Genomic DNA, 17962 nt, shown 5'->3' with positions numbered 1-17962 from the left:
CAGAAACAATGGAAGACATTGAGCACATATTCAATAGTGTCTGCAAAAAAAAAAAAAAAAATCATCTTAGCCATTTAACATTTTAGGTTTTTATCTTAAATTCTCATTCATCTCTTTCCAGTAAAATAAATATTATTCAACCTCAAAGGGTTTCAAGAACAAGGTCACGATCAAATCATTAAAATCTTCTTTCAAGGATTTTCTCATTTCACTCTTTTGTCAGATATGGTTCACTTGTTCATATTATTCAAAAACTCAATATTTGTTTATATGCATACTTTCCATTGAGAGTGACGCACTTCAAACAAAGTCCCTCCCGTTAGTCTATACCAGAAATTAAATTTTCACTTCAATGAATTATGCATACAAAAATATTCTCAGTAATTAGAGGTGCAGACAACCTTGTACTGTAATCAGATCAGGGATGGAAGAGTGATGATAGGTTTCCACTGATGATACAGAAACAAGCAGCTACAGCCATGCCAGCAGCTCGGTGAGACTGCACTTAGGCACAGCTGTGCTTTGAGCTTAATGCTAACACCAGCGTGGCAGCATGCTCACAATGACAAAGCTGACACGCTGTGATCAATGTTTCGCAGGTACAGTGTTTATAGTGCTCACCATCTTTAGCATGCTAACATACGTTAATTAACACAAAGTAAGGCTGGACTGCAGGCATTCCCTCATCTATCGGATGAATTCGGAATTTGACTTCATGGTGGCTCGAGATGAGATGAATCATCTGGAAGGCTTGAGTGCCTCTCCAAAATGTGCTAATCCATTCAGAAGTCAGAAGATATTTCACTGGATCAGTGAAGACTTTAACCAGCTGGTGAAGATGAAGAGTCAGAGGATCACTTAAGTCATTGGGATTCATCCTCAGGGGACCATGGATGCCTCTATAAAATTTTATGACAATCCATTTAGTAGTTGGTGAGATATTTTATAGTGTGGACAATGTTACAAGCCCCGGAGCCACGCCCTTAGTGCGGCTAAAAAGATAGATGGAGGAAAATCATTTTCTATTTTATTCCATTGCCCTTGTTTTACCTTGTACATCAGTGAAGTATTTCATCCAGATCTTGGAATAAATGTATCCCAGCAGTTACACGTGCCTGTCCTTTCTGTTTCCCAGCGCCGCTACAGATGTCAAACAATGGCAGCTGTTCAGGTTGTGTTTTGTGTGGACCGCTCATTTCCCAATTCCAGTGACCACACTGAATGAACCTCTCCTAAACAAAAGCTGAAAAGGTATTTACAGCAATAAAGGTTCCTGGCTCTGTGGATGTTCTGCTGTTAATCTTTAATTGGACTCAAAGAGGATTGGAAAGTGTTTTTCTGGCATCAGCGATACCAGGCATCAGGTCTGCCAGCACAAGACAGAGAGGAAGAGAGAGGGTTTTGTGTGATTGCCAAAGCGGACTAGGGGTCCTGGAGCAGAGTGAGCACAAATCTGGCAGGAGGCTGATGAGCCACACAAAACCAAGTCACACAATAGTACAACCTGTCTGTTGTTATTTCTGAATTTAGACAGCACTGTCGGGCACTGGGTATCTGGGGAATATTTCCACAATGAAATTTCCCAGGTTAGCCAATGGACAGAAAAAGCCTTTTTTGAGAGAGTATACAATGCACAGTAAGCAATCAGTCCCCCCTCAATGCCACACAATACGCCCCAAATTGTTTCCTTCAGCCTCAAGGTGCACATTCTTTTTGATCACTAATAGTGAGAGGGCGCCTACATCAACCTGACAATGTGCCACCATCAGAAAGAGGGATATGTGAAGGAGCGATTTCTCACAGGGTAAACAGGGTCATAAACTACCCATAGAAGAGGCAATTACTTCCTGATCTGACACGGCAACCCATTTCAGCCAATCGAACAGCAGGAGGGGCGTCCAACCGTGGTCTTACAGGCTGCTAACCAGGTTAGCTGCACTGCTAACACTGGCCTGCTCTGCCAAGCCAAATTGGTCTGGAAGATTTAGTGTGGCTCTTTCTGAACCCCGGGAGCCATCTGACGTTGCTCAATAGGCTACTCCACTCTGTGGGACCAGCAGGAGTGGCTTCTCTAGGCTGGGGTAACTAGCTAGCAAGCCAGGCGGCCCTGCCAAATCTATGTGATTTATGGGCCTGTGCGAAGGCTAATGCAGGCTGCTTTGCATATGTCCTGGTTTGGCTCTGTGCTGGCTTTACAGACCTTGTTTTGAGCTTTCCCATTACCATTGGTGCTTATAGTATTCATAGCATTCCCCTTCCTGCTTCAACACCGCTGCTAAATTATAGAAAATGTGTTCTCTATTGAAATTTATAGTGTGCTGCTGTGCAAAAACACAGCCACTGCTATATGGATAAGGATGGGGATAATTCAGAGAATGGCAATGGGGCTAAAAGGGTTGAGAGGATTTGATAAAAATGCAATGAGTGCATGTGAGAGGTAGGAGATCACACAGGCTGAACCTGCTTTGAGCACTAAGGGCTCTGGCTCTATTATTAAATCTATTTATGTGCTCCCACCATCGCAGGTCCAACCTGACAGCCAGAGAGCATCTTCTGATCAAATGGAAAGCAGCAAAGGGAATATCTAATTCGTAAATAATCAGTTGGATTCCATTGCATTGTGGGAGTTCAGCTACTATATCTAACACTAGGGATTAGTATATTTGATGTCAGTAACAGAGTTAGTTGACTGGGCAACAACAATAAATAAAAATGTAGTCATTTGTTAAGCATTAAGCAGCATTTTAATGTTGTCGAGCAGGGGTGCTCAACTCCATTTGTCCAAGGGCGAGAATTTTTCTAAGCAGAAACTGCAGGGGCTGGACTTTCAGAGAAGAAAAAATATATTTATTAAGGCCTAATTAGTCTATTATGGTTTCATATTTTCATTTATGAAATTAATGTTATTTTTATTAGCTTATTTGAGTGTGGACAGACTCCTAAAAAACATGGAAAATCCATAATGATAACTAGGAGATGCTCTCAGACCACCATCAGGGAGGCAGTCAGTGCTCAATACAAAATCCACTTCAACTCCCAATGAATGAGTCCTTATCTCAACAAAAACACCTTTTCGGGACCTCAGGAAGCAAACATAAATACTCAGTTTGAAACCATAGACTGCATAAAACATGGATGTAGTCTCTGTGACATCATCCATAGGTTTCTGAAGAGCCTCTGTGAGGCTCAGTGACAGCAGCTCCAGCCATCAGCATCTTGGCACTGCCTGACTCCACCAAACTCCCAGCTAATCTAAAAATGGGCAAAGAGGTGGAGCGCGGTCGGAGCTGAGGTGGGCTGAATGAAGCCTAGCAGCAAGATGTCACTCAAAAGCAGCCATCCACATAATTCTGCATAACTTTAAGCTTTAATATGATTTAAACAAGTGAGTTATATAAAACTAACCCCTTGTCATGAAGAGCGAATAAGCTACAGAGACCAGGCTGCAAACGTCTTTATTTCCGCTGTGAAGTTGTGCATTTTAATATGGGGGTCTACGGGGATTGAGTATTTTGGAGCCTCGAGTGGCCTTTTGAGGAACTACAGAGGCTCAATACAACAGTTGGTCAAATTGACAAGTTTAGTGATTCTGCAACAACTCTGGAGTTACCTTCTGTAGCACTGCTAGTGCACTGCTGTCACCTCTTGTGAGTGATCAGCCTTGGAGCCAAGCAGTTTGATGGTGGGTTAACAGAGTAAAAAGGATGGAATGTGAGAATAATCTGATTCTGTGGAATGGGTCAACTATGAATTATGGAGTTTTTTTGGCTTGTTGCCAGGGGCTGGCAAGCTAATCAACGGTCTCTATCAGGACGAATGGGCCCTCTTCCTCTGCTGAGTGAAGTTAAATCCACAAATCTTCTGAATTCATTAATATTCTGTCGGCCAAATGTGGCCACCAATTGACGATCACTGGCATACATCAATCAACCTTCAAACTAGAGTTAAAATGGAGTAAAATCTGCTAAATTGAGTTAAGTTTGGAAGTGTCACATCACCTCATAGATCATCCAATTGGATCTTACTTTAAAGGCTTTATACATGTCCGACAGTTTAGTCCATAAAAATACATCATATTTCACTATCACATAACTTTTGCTTTTAAAAATCTGTAATCTGTGGAGTTACTAGAAGCTATAACTGTCAAACATAGTGTAGTAAAATATCCTGTTAAGGGCTGAGTAAATGGCTGGACTCCAAATGCAGGAAACTTAGATGGATTTGATTAAGAAAAGGATTTATTGTAATTGAAAAGTTAACTGATCAGTGGGAGACGATTTATGCAAATCGAGGAAGGAGTGAGCAGGCAGGTGAGATGAGTCAGCAGGAGTAAAGATGATGGACTGGAGCTGGGCAGACTTGGCAGGTAGACATACAAGGGAGGTGATCCTGAGGCATAAGGAAAGCACTGTTTTGTCACTTGGAAGACAAGCAAAAAGCAAGGCACTGAGAGAGCTTAACGGCTGAGACGTGTTACCAGGCTAGAGATCTGGTGAAGACCGGTGAGGAGGACCAGGTATTTATCCTCTGGCTGGTGATTAGAGGATTGGCTGCAGCTGTGATGGCTGATTGGCACGAGGATCAGGTGTACATGATTCATGGTAGGAGGAACCACCCAGTCCAGACACACACAAACAGAGCTAAACACCAGGAGAGGACACACAAGACACAAAAGGACAGGAGAAAAACACAGGGAGGCACAAGGAAGGGGAAAGGGGAGGCAGAGGCATCCAAACATATAAATGTACAATATTTCCCTCTGAAATGAAAAGAACTAGAAGTGTAAAGTAGCATTTGCTGTACTCAAGTAAAGTACAAGTATATCAAAAGTGCACTTAATTATAGTACTTGAGTAAATGCATTTAGATCCTTTCCATAACCTGTTATGGATTCAGGTATTCGCAGATCTATCATTTTATTTAAAGCTGTCTTTGAGAAATTATCAACTTACTTAGTAAGCTGTACAGCTGAATTGTCTTTGTTAAAATATGCTAAAATATAGATTTTGTACATGGTGTCCACACCACCCACCAAAGATGAAGCATTTGCATGTCCGTGCAGTGTGCTGTATACAGATGTATGAGTAACAGTCACGAAATCAGTCGCTCAGATGCATTTCCTGAAAGCACCATTCGCTATGCATTTGGACAGCACATCCAGCACCAGAGTTCCGTTTGCATATGCATCCTTGATCAGGCAAGTTGAACAAATTACTTGTCTTATTTACAGCGATGACCAAAGGGAGTGCAGTGCCTCCTGCACATATCTTAGCACAATATCAGTCAGAGCCACCACCCATCAATCCCCATACTGACAAAGTATTGGCAGAGTTTCATGTTTTGCATGCACACAGTCCTCCATGCACCCGACTGATATATCTAATTTAGCAAACTACTTCCACGGTTAACCTGGGGCTCAGTGGAACTTTACACTGTCAGGATCACATCATGCAGATTTGCAAATGCCTGATCGGAAGTTCCCATTCACCATAAACTTGACGAAATCACAATGGAAAAACACTACCTTTAATCCACAGACTTGTTTTCTGGTAGAGTCTGATTTAACCTTGTCTCCTGAAAGCAACATTTGAAAAAACACGCACTTTTATTCTGTACAAAAAACATATGGGTGATGGCCTGCTGTCCAAGCCACAGAGACAGATTAAAGGCACATACTAATGCGGCTCTTGTTCATTGTCCACAGAGCAGCCGAACCAGAGCATGTAAATAAAAGCAGAAGGAACCATGTACCACAACAGCAGGCTCTTCAATATCATCCTCTGGAGGAAGACTCACTACCCTGCTATGCCCCTCACCTTTGTGCATCTGCTGTGATTGTTTGTAAATGATGGCAGCATTGATTTCAGCCTCACATGGGATTTGCTGTGTGTAGGTAATTTGTTTGAGGGGAAGGAGGTAAAATGGGAGAAATGCTGGTAATGGAGGTGGAAATAGGAGAGATAAAAGCCACCCACACAGACTACTGTACGGTATGCAAGCCAGCTACCTTTAAAGCACAAACAAAAGCACAGAGACATAAAAAAAAAAACCTTTTTCTCTTTTTTTCTGAGCCACCGTCACAAAACATTATGAATAGACTGTTGACAGCGTACAAGAAATGAGCAACCCTCAGAGAAACCAACATTACAGTACTATTTATTGTGAAAAAAAGCAACCTGGTAATAATACTGCTGTGAAACAAAGAATACACATTGAGAAAAGAAAAACATCCTTATCAGCACATATTTTGCAGTGCAGCAAACTTTCATTGTAAGGAAAGTGTAGATGGTGATTATGTGTCACAATTCAGAGAAGAAATAAAAGAAAAAACACTGCTGTACACTGCATTGAGTTTGCGATTGGACTGAATGATACCTGAAGCCTTGGTAAATGGCACATGGATGTACTGCCATCCGCTGGTGGAAAACACACACCACATTTCAATTACAGGCTCTGAGAGAACTCAACAATTCAAGAGGGGAATAAAAGAAAATTGAAATTCCTTGCTCATTAATTTTAAAATTAAACACCAATAAGAGCCAATGAAAAGTCCAAGCAAGGAACGTTTCATGATGGTTATTAAGTTTTTCTTGTAAATGTGTTTTGTTCATCTGAGATCAGAGATAGACTCTCACTTGAAAGGAACCCATGAAATTGGCTAATCAAAAATAGAGTAAAATTAAACCAATGTGACAATATAGACTGTTGTACTCAGTTTAATGGTTTTGCAGCCTGACATGAAGGAAATTAGCATATATATGTGCTATACAGTAGTTTCTGTCTAACCCTGATGGTTCATTCAAATGATACATTTTCACTTCAAAAATCATCACAGGTCTCAAAGGAAGTTGTCATCAAAGTGATTTGGCCTTCATCAGTGCAGCTAGAAGTCGTGCTTTAATTGCCTACGCAGGTGGTCCTGGTTAGGATGAAAATCTAAATCAACATTAAGCAAACCTCCTCTGCACCTGTCGCACAGCACCATTGAAAGTTTAGAATAGTGAATCTAAAAAAGGTTTAACAAAAGTGAAAACACCTTCTAGAATCTCGAGCCTTATCACTGTGGAGAAGAAGCTTTTTTAAAACGTGTGATACGCAGTGATTAATATACAGTTCTTTACACAATATTCATTACATGACCATCTGAGAAATTTATAGTGCTTGTTATAAATAACATTCTCCCATTATATGAGTTCAATTCTACCTTCATACTGTTGGTCCACACAGGAAACAGTGATAAGAACATCAAACTCAAAGACAGCAGATGAACAGGAAATGGCTTCATGGTAAAACCACTGCAAACAAATTAAAAATGGCTTTCTGAACGCGTTTGTTTCTATCTGAACAGTATGTGGAGAGCTTAATTAAAGCATTAAGTGCCAGATTATATGACAGATTCTCATCTGTCTTTATTGATTTTGGCTTTGAGTTTGGGGCAACTTGGATAAAAAGTTTGGATTTGGATTTGAGTGCATTTAGGGTCTTCTCTTTAGACAAACAGATATGGCAACATAACAACTTCCTGTGTGGTGAGAGAACAGATGCGGGTCAAATGCATCATGTAGGATCTTAACCGATGACTATCAATGTGAGGAGTGTTTGGAGGAGACTGGATCTCTTACTAGGCCCACATATTTACTTTTCAGAGTCTATTATATACACGTCACTTGTGGCAGGCTTAAATTTCCAATCCCACAAGGCACAGCGCCAGCAGCACCAAGGACACCAGGCTGAGAGTGGGTGTGATCATCAATGCTTTACCTGAGGAAACAGAAACAGCATGAGACAAATGGACCAAGAGGACAAAAAAAATCTTCAATCAGTCATCATATTGTTTTTATTTTACCCTTAATCCTAATCTTCCTGATTGGGCCATCTCCTCCTTCGTAACGGCCGCGTACCATCAGCTCATAGTCTCCAACCTGAGGCATGGGGAAGTCCATGAAGTGCCAGCCAGTGATGTAGACTTTCCCGTAGATGTAGCCTGTCTTTCTGAACATGACCTGGAAAACAAAAAGCACGGGGAATTTTCAGCATTTCTGTCTCAGATCTAATGAAAACTTGCATTTTTAGGCAAAAAAGATGGTAGCAAGGTCTGCAAAGCTTCACACCCACCTTGTAGTACAGTGGGAAGGAAATATTGCCAAACCAGTCATATGGGATATGATCCCACCACACATACAACCACTTTCCTGTCCAGCTTATATAGCGCCACATCCTGGGAGGGTCTGGTGGTGCTGTAAAACAACACAAAACCATAGATTAAGATTGCATTTATATCTGCATATCATTATAATAAGAGAGTTTTTTCCCATAGACTGACAAACTGCTCTTACGTGGTCTCCTTGTGAACATCTCACAGTGTTCACCAGGGGGTCCGAAGCCAGCTCCGTTGAAGGCACGGACCTCAATGAGGTAGTGAGAGTCTGGCAGCATGTTCTCCAACCTGGTCTGATTGACTGTGGCTGGAACGAATATACGGTTTGCTCCTGGCTCTGGATCATCATATTTTCGCCAGTACTTGACCTGGTGAGCAAGAAATATGGTTTTTGAAATCAAATGTTTGTCAGTTTATTTGTAGTAATCACTGGACAAGGGGAGAAATTTCTAAACCCCCGGTGCTTTTGCTACACTGTTAGCTGACCAACATCGGCATCAAGGAAAACATACATTGAAAGAGGTTGATAGCAAGTCACGATGTCACTTACAAGAAACATAAACATTAAAACCTGGTACTTCTTGGGCAAAATCTTGGCTCACAGCTCCTACAACTTAGCTAGCTAAAAAGTAAGTTTTTAAGAAATTTAACAAATCTTTGCATACACTTTAAAAATGTTATCGTTTATCCAATGTATTTGTGAAATTTTTGGGACAGAAAACTTCAGTTACTGGACAGAACTTGTTCAGTAAAAGCTCCTGGTAGTACCTGGTATCCCTCAATGTACTGCTGCAGGCCTGTTCCAGTGTCGACCACTGGCAACCACCAGACCAGAGCTTCGGTGGAGGACACCGGCCTGGCATAGACGTCTGTCGGAGACTCTGTAGGCACTGGAGAAGACAGACAAAATGGATGAGAAAAGACAAAAAGCTGTTCTAAATGTCTCATTCTTTATGTTTCAAAGGGAATTTAAACTGAAACCAAACTAAAATCCAAAATCCTCACCATCTCTTGGATAGTAGATGACCTTGGTGAGGCTGTATGGTCCGTCTCCTTTCACATTAAACGACTTGATCTTCACCTGAAACTCTCTGACCTGGAAATCTTCATCAGTGGGAATGAAGTAGGAGTCCCTGTGAACGTAACGCCTCGTCTCTGGGTCTGAAATGGTCTCATACCACCAGTCGTATGCATCATGAGGCTTGAATGCCACAATGTAGCCAAACTTTTTACCGTAGAAGTACCACGGCTGCACAGGCTAAGGGGTCAGGAGAGGAAAGAAAGAAAATCAGATTTTGTATGTCAGTATTTTTTGTGTCACATGAACTGAGGGCTTACTTACTGTCCATGTGATGACAATTTCTCCATTTCTACCTCCAAAACCTGCCACATCAGTGGGAGCAACCACTGGAGCTGAGAAGAAAAAAGGTCATTAGAGGTTTTATTCCCATGCTGACAGTTTGTGGAGACTCATTTCTTAAGACTCCTGTTCTGACTTCCTGACTAAAGGGTCAAATATGTTTCTTTCCTTACAAGCATCCCAGGTTTTGATCTTGAGGGAGGGGATGCTGGCCTCCCCAGAGCCATGCTCATTGGTGGCGATGATCCTGAACTGATACTCCATCCAGGGGTACAAGTCTGTCACTTCTGCCCTCTCCAGACTGCCGTCAAGAAACGCTGGAGCTGAAGGAGACACGAATACCATGTCAAATAGTGGTCATGATGCTCCAGTTAATCCAGTCTACAGAGCAACTTGGCCCCCTACTGGCAGTGAGCAGTACTCACAGGAGCTGGCGTCCCTCCAGTCGTCTTCATGCAGAGCCCAGTAGTGTCTGGTCTGAATGGTGTAGGAGAGAATGGGGCTGTTATGATCCGCTCCTTTGCTCCACAACAGCTTCACCCATGTGTCCCCAATTTCTTCCACCCGGATCACACCAGGAGGCCCAGGAACTCCTGGATTTGATGTGTGGTAAGAAGGTTAGTGTGTAGACAGATGGGTTTGAAGTTTGTATATAACTAACAAATAAAGAAATGATTGCAATAATAACAGCTTTTTACACATCACTCGTAATGTTGATGTTCTGCTATTCTTATTCCTCTGTAAGAATGTCAACCAAACTACTATAATGTGATCAGAAATCAAAAATAATCTATGATCATTTGAAGCAAAGCATGCTGGGACTGACCTACAACCTTGAGATCAGCGTATGCTGAATCGCTGTCCACCACTGTCTGAGTCGTGCAGGTGTAGCGACCTTCGTGCCAAACCTGGACGTTCTTTATTCTCAGGTCACCGCGGCCATCGTCACTCTGAACCACAGGAAGCAAAGGTAAACTATATATTCGTCATTATCTGACAGATCTGTAAGATGTTGAATCAGGCTACGATCAACCATCGCCCTACCACAACGCGTTCGTAGTGCTGCCACTCAGCGTCAAAGTCGATGACCCTGAAGTCGATGGCCCAGATGAATGCGAGATCCAGCATGGGGTCGTATGAAGCAGCGCAACTCAGAATCACCTCATCACCAACCTTTACTTCAGTGTCTTCAGGTGCTTCCGTGATGCTGGTAGCCTCTAGGAAAAAGACACATTGCATATAAAGTTAAAACCATTGTACTAACACAAGAATACGTCACTGTTTACCAACTACTGCACATAAAAGTAATTAGTTACTCAGGAAAGTAAGTTTGGTGTTACTTTTAAATGTCTGCTTCAACTCTATTATCAATGCACACATTCATTGCTGTATTATTTTAGTGCTGCTGTGGCACAGTGTGGGCCAACTGTCAAATGTCATTCATCATCACTGTAGTAATCGAAGTTATCAATACTCCTGACCACCAGAGGGCAGCAACGACTTGCGTTCCAACCTGTAAGCTCCGCTTGTACTGTCTTGGTTAGACAGCAGGAATTGGTAGAAGACCCAAATGATGATGGATGTACATGTTCATCAAGCTTTGCAACAGTAGTCAAATAATTATGATCTTGATGAACCTGCTTCCTGACACTGACACACACATATGCACATATTCCCTGACCTGTGATGGTGAGATAGCCAGAGCTGTTGGATTTTCCTCTGTCATTCTCTGCAAAACAGGTGTACTGGCCCTCATCACTCCTGGTGGCATTGAGGATCTCCAGACTCCCATCAAACAGGATGGAAATGCTAAGAATGAACATAATTATTTTAGATAAGATGCTTGACAGCAGATGGGAAATTATTGTTGAAAATTTTTGTGGATTGGACTGACCGTGAATTGTTGAAGAGGACCTCTTTGTCCTTTGTCCAGGTGTACCTCGGCCTAGGAGCAGCTCGGGGTTTACACTCGATCACCACACGGCCATCTTTAGCTCCAAGAAGCTGCTTCTTCACAGGATTAAACTCGAATGTAGGAGCACAGGCTGAAGGGAGACAATAAGGTGTGATTTTCTGCTTACTCACTGGTGTCCTCAGTTTCATCATATCATCTAGCAAGATGAAATTTATACTATCGTACACCAAGATGCAATTTGTTTTGACAGCTACTTTTCTATCAGCCTTCAGTGCTTTAAACTCTTTAAAACACAACTGACTCACCAATGACTCGCAGCTCGGCGTTGGCGTATTTGATGCCCCAGTAGTTCTCAGCAACACACTGGTACATTCCTGAGTCATCAAAAGTGAGACTGGAAAACTTCAACTCGCCCTTCCCATACTGCAAAACACACACACACACACACACACACACACACACACACACACACACACACACACACACACAACCTAAATGTAACCTTGAATATAATTTCAATGCACAAATGCTAAGTTGATATGATGTGTTTAATGTCTTAAATAGCAGGTGACAGTATGCATGACTTTTTACCATATATCCATCTTTGTACCAGCGGATGAACGGAAAGGGCTTCCCTGACGCAACACAGCGCATGGTGTGCTCTGAGCCGATGTCGATCTGAGTGTTGTTGATGGTTTCTGCCCATTCTGGAGCAGCTGCAGAAACAAAACAGGCACAATAGTCAAATAAATGCAACACAGATGTGCTCCTTTGTGCATTACTACTGGACACGATATTTCTTCAGTGTGTTGTCTCACAAAAGCCACTCCGGCAGATTCAATTCAATGATCACGACACCTCTAGAGTCATCTTTACAATGTCATGTTGGTAAAAGTACACTGCATTGAAATCACTTACACTCCACATACAGCCAGGCCTTGTGCCAGTCCTTTCCTTTGGTGTTGATGGCTTCACACTCGTATGCTCCCACATCCTCGTACTGCACATTGTACAGATGAAGCACAGCTCCAGATTCACTGATCTCATGATTTGGCGGGAGGTCCGTGGCGTCCACCTTCCTCCAAACAATATGAGGGATGGGGCTGAAAAGACACAAAAAATCACATTAAACTGACTGAATTCAGACTTTTAAGACGTTCAGACTTTTAAGCTTAAACTTAAGATACAGACAGCAAATGTGCACATCATCAGTTATCTTCAAATGAACTGATGTCTAGGTGAAAGCATGCATATCATGAGCCCTTCATTAATTACTTAAAAACTTACTTTCCCAGAGCAAAGCACTCCAGTGTAATATTAGAGGCCAGCATGGCAGTAGTGTCTGGGAACTTCACCCTGATGTCTGCTGGGTACTTCCTCTCACCTGAGGCCAAAAAAAAGTAAATCATAACACAATGTTGCAGATCAGAAACAACACTTTCTGTCATAGTTTTCTTTGGCCTTTCTTATTAAGCTGCAGCACAGCTATTCTTTACTACTACTCACCCTCATCAGGGGGTTCGGGGATGAGGGGGATGAACTTGGAGAAGACACTCTTCCCAATGATGGGGCTGGAAACAAAGCAGGAGTAGTTCCCTGCATCCTGAGCTTCCACTTTGGAGATGTACAGGTTCCCCGTCTTCTGGGAGACAAACCTGCGGTTATCAGTGTGCAGGAAAACAGGAAACTCGTTGTAGATCCAGCGGTAGGTCACCTCCTCTGTAGAGACAGAAAAGACAGAGGCACGTGAACAAGCTGTTATCTTCAAAAGACTGACTTTTCTCATGAAGACATGAGGACCTGTACGTACGTGGCCAGGCTTTTGGAGGCGCACACAGCAGAACTGCTCCCTGTCCTTCTTTGACAAACACTGGGTCTCTCTCCTCCTGGGGAAACTCCTCCACAACTATGTGGCACACGAGGAGGAAATAGGAAAACAAACAGGAATTATAAATGAAAAACATAAAAATTCCGTAATTCAATTTTCAATATAAACTTAAGTGAGTGTGTACTGCTGCCCTGCTAGCTAGCATCGGCAGCCCCAGCAGGGTTCACATGCTCACATCCAAACTTGACCCTGGCCTCCTTGCTGATGACGGTGCCGTAGATGTTCCTGGCCACGCAGACATACGTCCCAGCGTGTTTCTTCTGTCTGGGGTTGGTGATCACTAGGTTCCCCCCCACAAGGCTGTAGTGCTCGTCTGGCTGCTCCATCAGCTTGATTTCCCAGTTATCACGGCGCCACCTGGCAGTCATACAATACAATTTCATATATGATAGATATAATACGCAGTATAGTATTGCTTTAAAAGAAAATCCTCTTTAGTGTGTACAACCTGTATGTAGCCGGTGGGTTCGCTCGTGCCCTGCAGTTCATGGAGATTCTCCCATCGGGTGAGTCCTCAGTGTAGACCACATCCACAGGCTCCTCCTCAAAGATGGGGCCGTATCCAGTGGCATCCTCTGGTGAATTTGACACAACCATTAAAGGTATGCTATGCAAGAGTTGTCAGTTGCCGTTTGCAAACACAACACTCAACTCCACCATAAGTCCACGCCCCCTGACCCGACCACACTTGAACACACTTTTTTTTAAAATCTTGCATAGTAAACAAATTTAACTGACGACAACAGTTGCAAGAAACTGAACTCACCTCCGTAAATTCTGGGCTCGCCAAACAGGACGGCCACTAGAAAGCAAAAACATGGACATGTCAGCTAATGGTGTGCAGGCAGGCCTGATATTCTTGTCATGACGTCACTGTGTCTCTTACCTGTGAGGGAGACGGAGGAAGAGAGGGCCAGAAACAGTAAAGTAGTGGAAGCCATGACAGTCAGCAAACCGACTTACTGCAGCCACATGAGTTAGGCGGATGTGCAGAGGGACGCAAATAAGTAGATGGACAGGATATGAACTGGAGAGGGCTGAATAAGAGACAAAGAGAAAAGATTTGAATCACAGAATCACAATTATTTCATTTCAAATCATCACTGTAGCAACAGTGGATTATTAGAAGACTTATGTGAGTCTTAAGATATAATAGCAGACTGATGACTGTGCATGACTCCACAGCAGAGTGAGAGCAGTACTGGATGGAATCCTTCCTGTGCAGATAAATGATTCAGGATACAAGTGACTCAGCAGAAACAGTCATGCAGCACGCATCCACGACCACAAGGACATGCACCCGCAGCAAGACACACATCTGCACACGGGGCTGTCTGTTAGAAAAACACAAGGTAGCACCACAGAACCCAGACAGCCCTTGTTGTGCCGTCACACATGCTCTCACATCACTTCTGCAGGATGGAATAACTGAGAGCAGCTGCAGTGTTTCAACACTCGCTTTCAAACACGTAGATATTAACAGAGGAAAGCCTAGAGGGAGAGAGAGGGGTTGGGGGAGGAACAGGGAGATATAAAGCAGGATGAACCCAGGATTGATCAAGACAAACAGGGTGGGATGAAGTGGGGGAAGTGTTGATCTTTCTCTGTACACTCATAAAGCTCTCAGTGGAGAATATAACATCAGCATGTCACACTGCAGAATACACTGTATGATGCATACACCCATATAGGCTTCCCTACATGCTAGAAAAGGGTTTGGAACAGGTTCATATGAATGCATCATGACCCCTTCATGTGCAGCCGGTGCATCTTTTTATTTGCTTTATCGCCTGAGTCTGCCACTGCATCTGTATGTATCTCTTATGTTATTATGACAGTGTGGTTCCATGAAAAGGAATATCCCTTTGTAACAGTGTAAATTAACAGATCCATCCCTCCCGAGACCGTAGTTTTGCCAACCTGAGTCAAGAGTGTGACTTTAGCTCTAAAGCATGGAAAGCACCAACATCTGCAGTGAAAGGGAATATAAGCTAAAATCATTAGGCCTACTTTATACTATCATATGCACCTATGAAACAGAAGCTGCTTAAGCACATTCACAGTGGATCGTAGATTAATACACCAAAATCATATTAGATGTGGGATTCTAATGAGGTACACACCAACTAATCATGTTTACTATGATTGTATCTAGCAAAGTTTTCTTGGGGTGCATGTTCACTGATGAGGATGCAGTAGCTCTACATGCCTCTGTGTTGACTTTGAAATGCACCCTTGCACTAAACAGTCAGCTTAAAGCTCAGGCTACATCTGATAATAATCTTCCTATAATGTCACAGGCCAAGGGGGTGTGATCAGTCAATGAAGAGGAAATCAGGGAAACAGCTTAGAAATGTTTGGACATGTGGGTATCCGACAGGAAAGAAAAGGCACAATCTAAGAAGAGAAAACAGCGAGACAGCCTCCTCCCATGTGCCTCAGCAGCCACGTTTGTCTCAGCCACACAGAAAAAGAGAGAGAGAGAGAGAGAGAGAGAGACAGAGAGAGAGGAGGCATACACGCAGTATACAGCACATCCACATGCAGAGACTGCAGCACTGACTCCTCATGTGCAGCCTTGATGACTCAACACTAATATCAGCACAGTACACTAGCGGCTGGCTGCATCTCTCCTGCATTTGCACGGCTATACATCTTCAAACAGTTCATGTTTGAGAGGGAGTAAGAGCAGCAAAAGGTGACCTATTCCAAAATCAATCAACTTCAGCCCACAAGCTTCCCGGACACTTTTACATACAGCTTTGGCTTTATAGATTATAGTTGCAGCAATCTGTTCCACCACTAATTCTAATCAATTCATTCGAGTGTGTTTTCATGTGTTTCCTCCCGCAATAATCCCATCACAGATCCTCTTTGGACAGGCAAGCGAAATTTAGGTCAGCACATGTATTAAGCTCAGTGTCTTAGCTACTGCCCGATAACAATGTTTGCTGTGGTTTTATGGCTGCAGAGAAATCACATCAAAGTCATGTCTGCATTCAGCAAGAGGGTGAATGATGCTGTTTTAGTCTGGAGATTACTGGGTTAAAGCTGGCTTCATTTGATTTGTTTCTGTGAGTGAGGGTGCTGGTTCTGGCTTTCTATTCTGGACCACATGAGCTATAATTTTGTCATAAAGTGAAAAGCAGACATGAAATAAAATCAGGCCTCATGCAGCGGGTGAGAGGGAAGAAATAATCCAATTTCCCTCAACATCTTGCAGCCATGTTTGTAAAATATTTTTGACATCTAAAATGGGGTGGGGTGGCGAAGTTGTTCATACATTTTGCATTTTCCTGGAAGAGTCCAGGGGGCAGGGGGGGAAAGGAAAGCTTAAGTTCTTCAGCTTATATATGTGGATCTCATACTACAGTATTTGCAATATTTGACTTAGTCTCAAACCAAAAATATTTTAGACTTAATGACAAATGCAACCATTTAGACTTCATGGCAGCACAGTGCAGAATCCAATCTTGAAACAGTGTTTGATTTCGAAGGGAGTTGCCCTCTTGCCCATGAAGGACAGTCAGTCCTTTACAATAGATGCCATGGTGCATCCAGCAGCTCCCTGCGCCCTTGACGCAGACAGTATCTGACACTTTCCACCTTGCGTCTCCTCCCTGCACCCACAGAAACACTTTCATATCTCAGCATGTGTGGTCCATGACCAAAAGTGTAGAGTGACAAGCTAAAATCTTCTTTGATCAGACAGTGCACACTTTGTCCCAGTTATTCAGAAAGAAAATAAAAAACGCAGCAGCCTCTAAAGGCAACTGCGCAGCCCCCTTACATCACTTGGCCCCAATGACGACTGAGCGGCACCGGCCGGTAATTCACTGCTCTGCATTGCGGTATCCTGTGCCGGTCCATTTCTGCACTACAGCGCCGAACACATCCCGGTTTACCCTCACTAAGTCCAGACACAAGAGCCAGCGAAGTCATGCACACCTTCTCGCGTGGTGTCGTTCTTACCTTTGAGGCAGAAATGGGGAAATTTCAGGGCACTCTCCGCACGGCACACCTGGACCCGAACCGCATCATCCCTCGGCCCACCCGCCGGAGCGTCCCGTTCCGCTGAACTTTTCTATTGGTGGAAAGCGGCTGAGTGACACCTCAAGGAGGCTGCGAGAATGCGGCTGCGATTGGTCCATGAGAGGAGGAGGATGGGAGGGATGCGAGCACGCTCCTGCGCATCCCAGACAGAGGAAATAAAGCCTTCACGGAACATCATTAAAGATGACGCTTTTTAGTGAACTATGCAACAACGAGGAATCCTTTTAAGAATATTATGGGATTACTTTAGTACCTGTTTTATATATACAAAAATTCAACCACTGTGCAGACACACTTAATCTATCTTAATATGAATGTTAAAGTGTATTAATATAGTTACGGTGTGCGGAAAGATGACTAGAAAATACAAAAAAATGTGCATTCACTATGGTCCATATCTTACTTTCCACCATGTGCTGTGCATCATAAATGACCTTCAGATCAATCAATAATTAATGACAGGATCCAGACATCAGGTGTGTGACTAAATGAAACATTTATTATTTCTGTAATTTAAAAAAAATCCTTTATTAATCTTTATTCTAATGATCGTTACTGCACACACTGTACGAGCATGTTGCAAAAATAA

The 17962-nt window shown here is 42.9% G+C and overlaps 1 protein-coding gene across 1 annotated transcript; it reads right to left on the bottom strand.

The window, feature by feature from the left end:
* Nucleotides 1-6139: 6139 nt before the first annotated feature.
* cntn1b (contactin 1b) lies at nucleotides 6140-17404 on the bottom strand. Its single transcript, XM_076722201.1, has 24 exons — nucleotides 17293-17404; nucleotides 14207-14357; nucleotides 14087-14122; nucleotides 13769-13895; nucleotides 13496-13677; nucleotides 13243-13338; nucleotides 12939-13151; nucleotides 12720-12816; nucleotides 12351-12535; nucleotides 12024-12148; nucleotides 11738-11855; nucleotides 11412-11562; nucleotides 11199-11326; nucleotides 10562-10734; nucleotides 10344-10467; nucleotides 9943-10110; nucleotides 9691-9840; nucleotides 9500-9570; nucleotides 9163-9415; nucleotides 8926-9047; nucleotides 8336-8525; nucleotides 8115-8236; nucleotides 7846-8002; nucleotides 6140-7760 (listed from the first exon to the last, which is right to left on the bottom strand). The coding sequence occupies exons 2-24, from the start codon at nucleotides 14259-14261 to the stop codon at nucleotides 7678-7680; spliced, it is 3126 nt and encodes a 1041-aa protein (XP_076578316.1). The 5' UTR covers nucleotides 14262-14357; nucleotides 17293-17404; the 3' UTR covers nucleotides 6140-7677.
* Between the last annotated feature and the right edge of the window lie 558 nt (nucleotides 17405-17962).

This window comes from Chaetodon auriga, chromosome 22 (assembly GCF_051107435.1).
Source record: "Chaetodon auriga isolate fChaAug3 chromosome 22, fChaAug3.hap1, whole genome shotgun sequence".
Classification (NCBI taxonomy): Eukaryota; Metazoa; Chordata; class Actinopteri; order Chaetodontiformes; family Chaetodontidae; genus Chaetodon; species Chaetodon auriga.
This window is presented reverse-complemented; position numbering and strand designations above follow the sequence as displayed.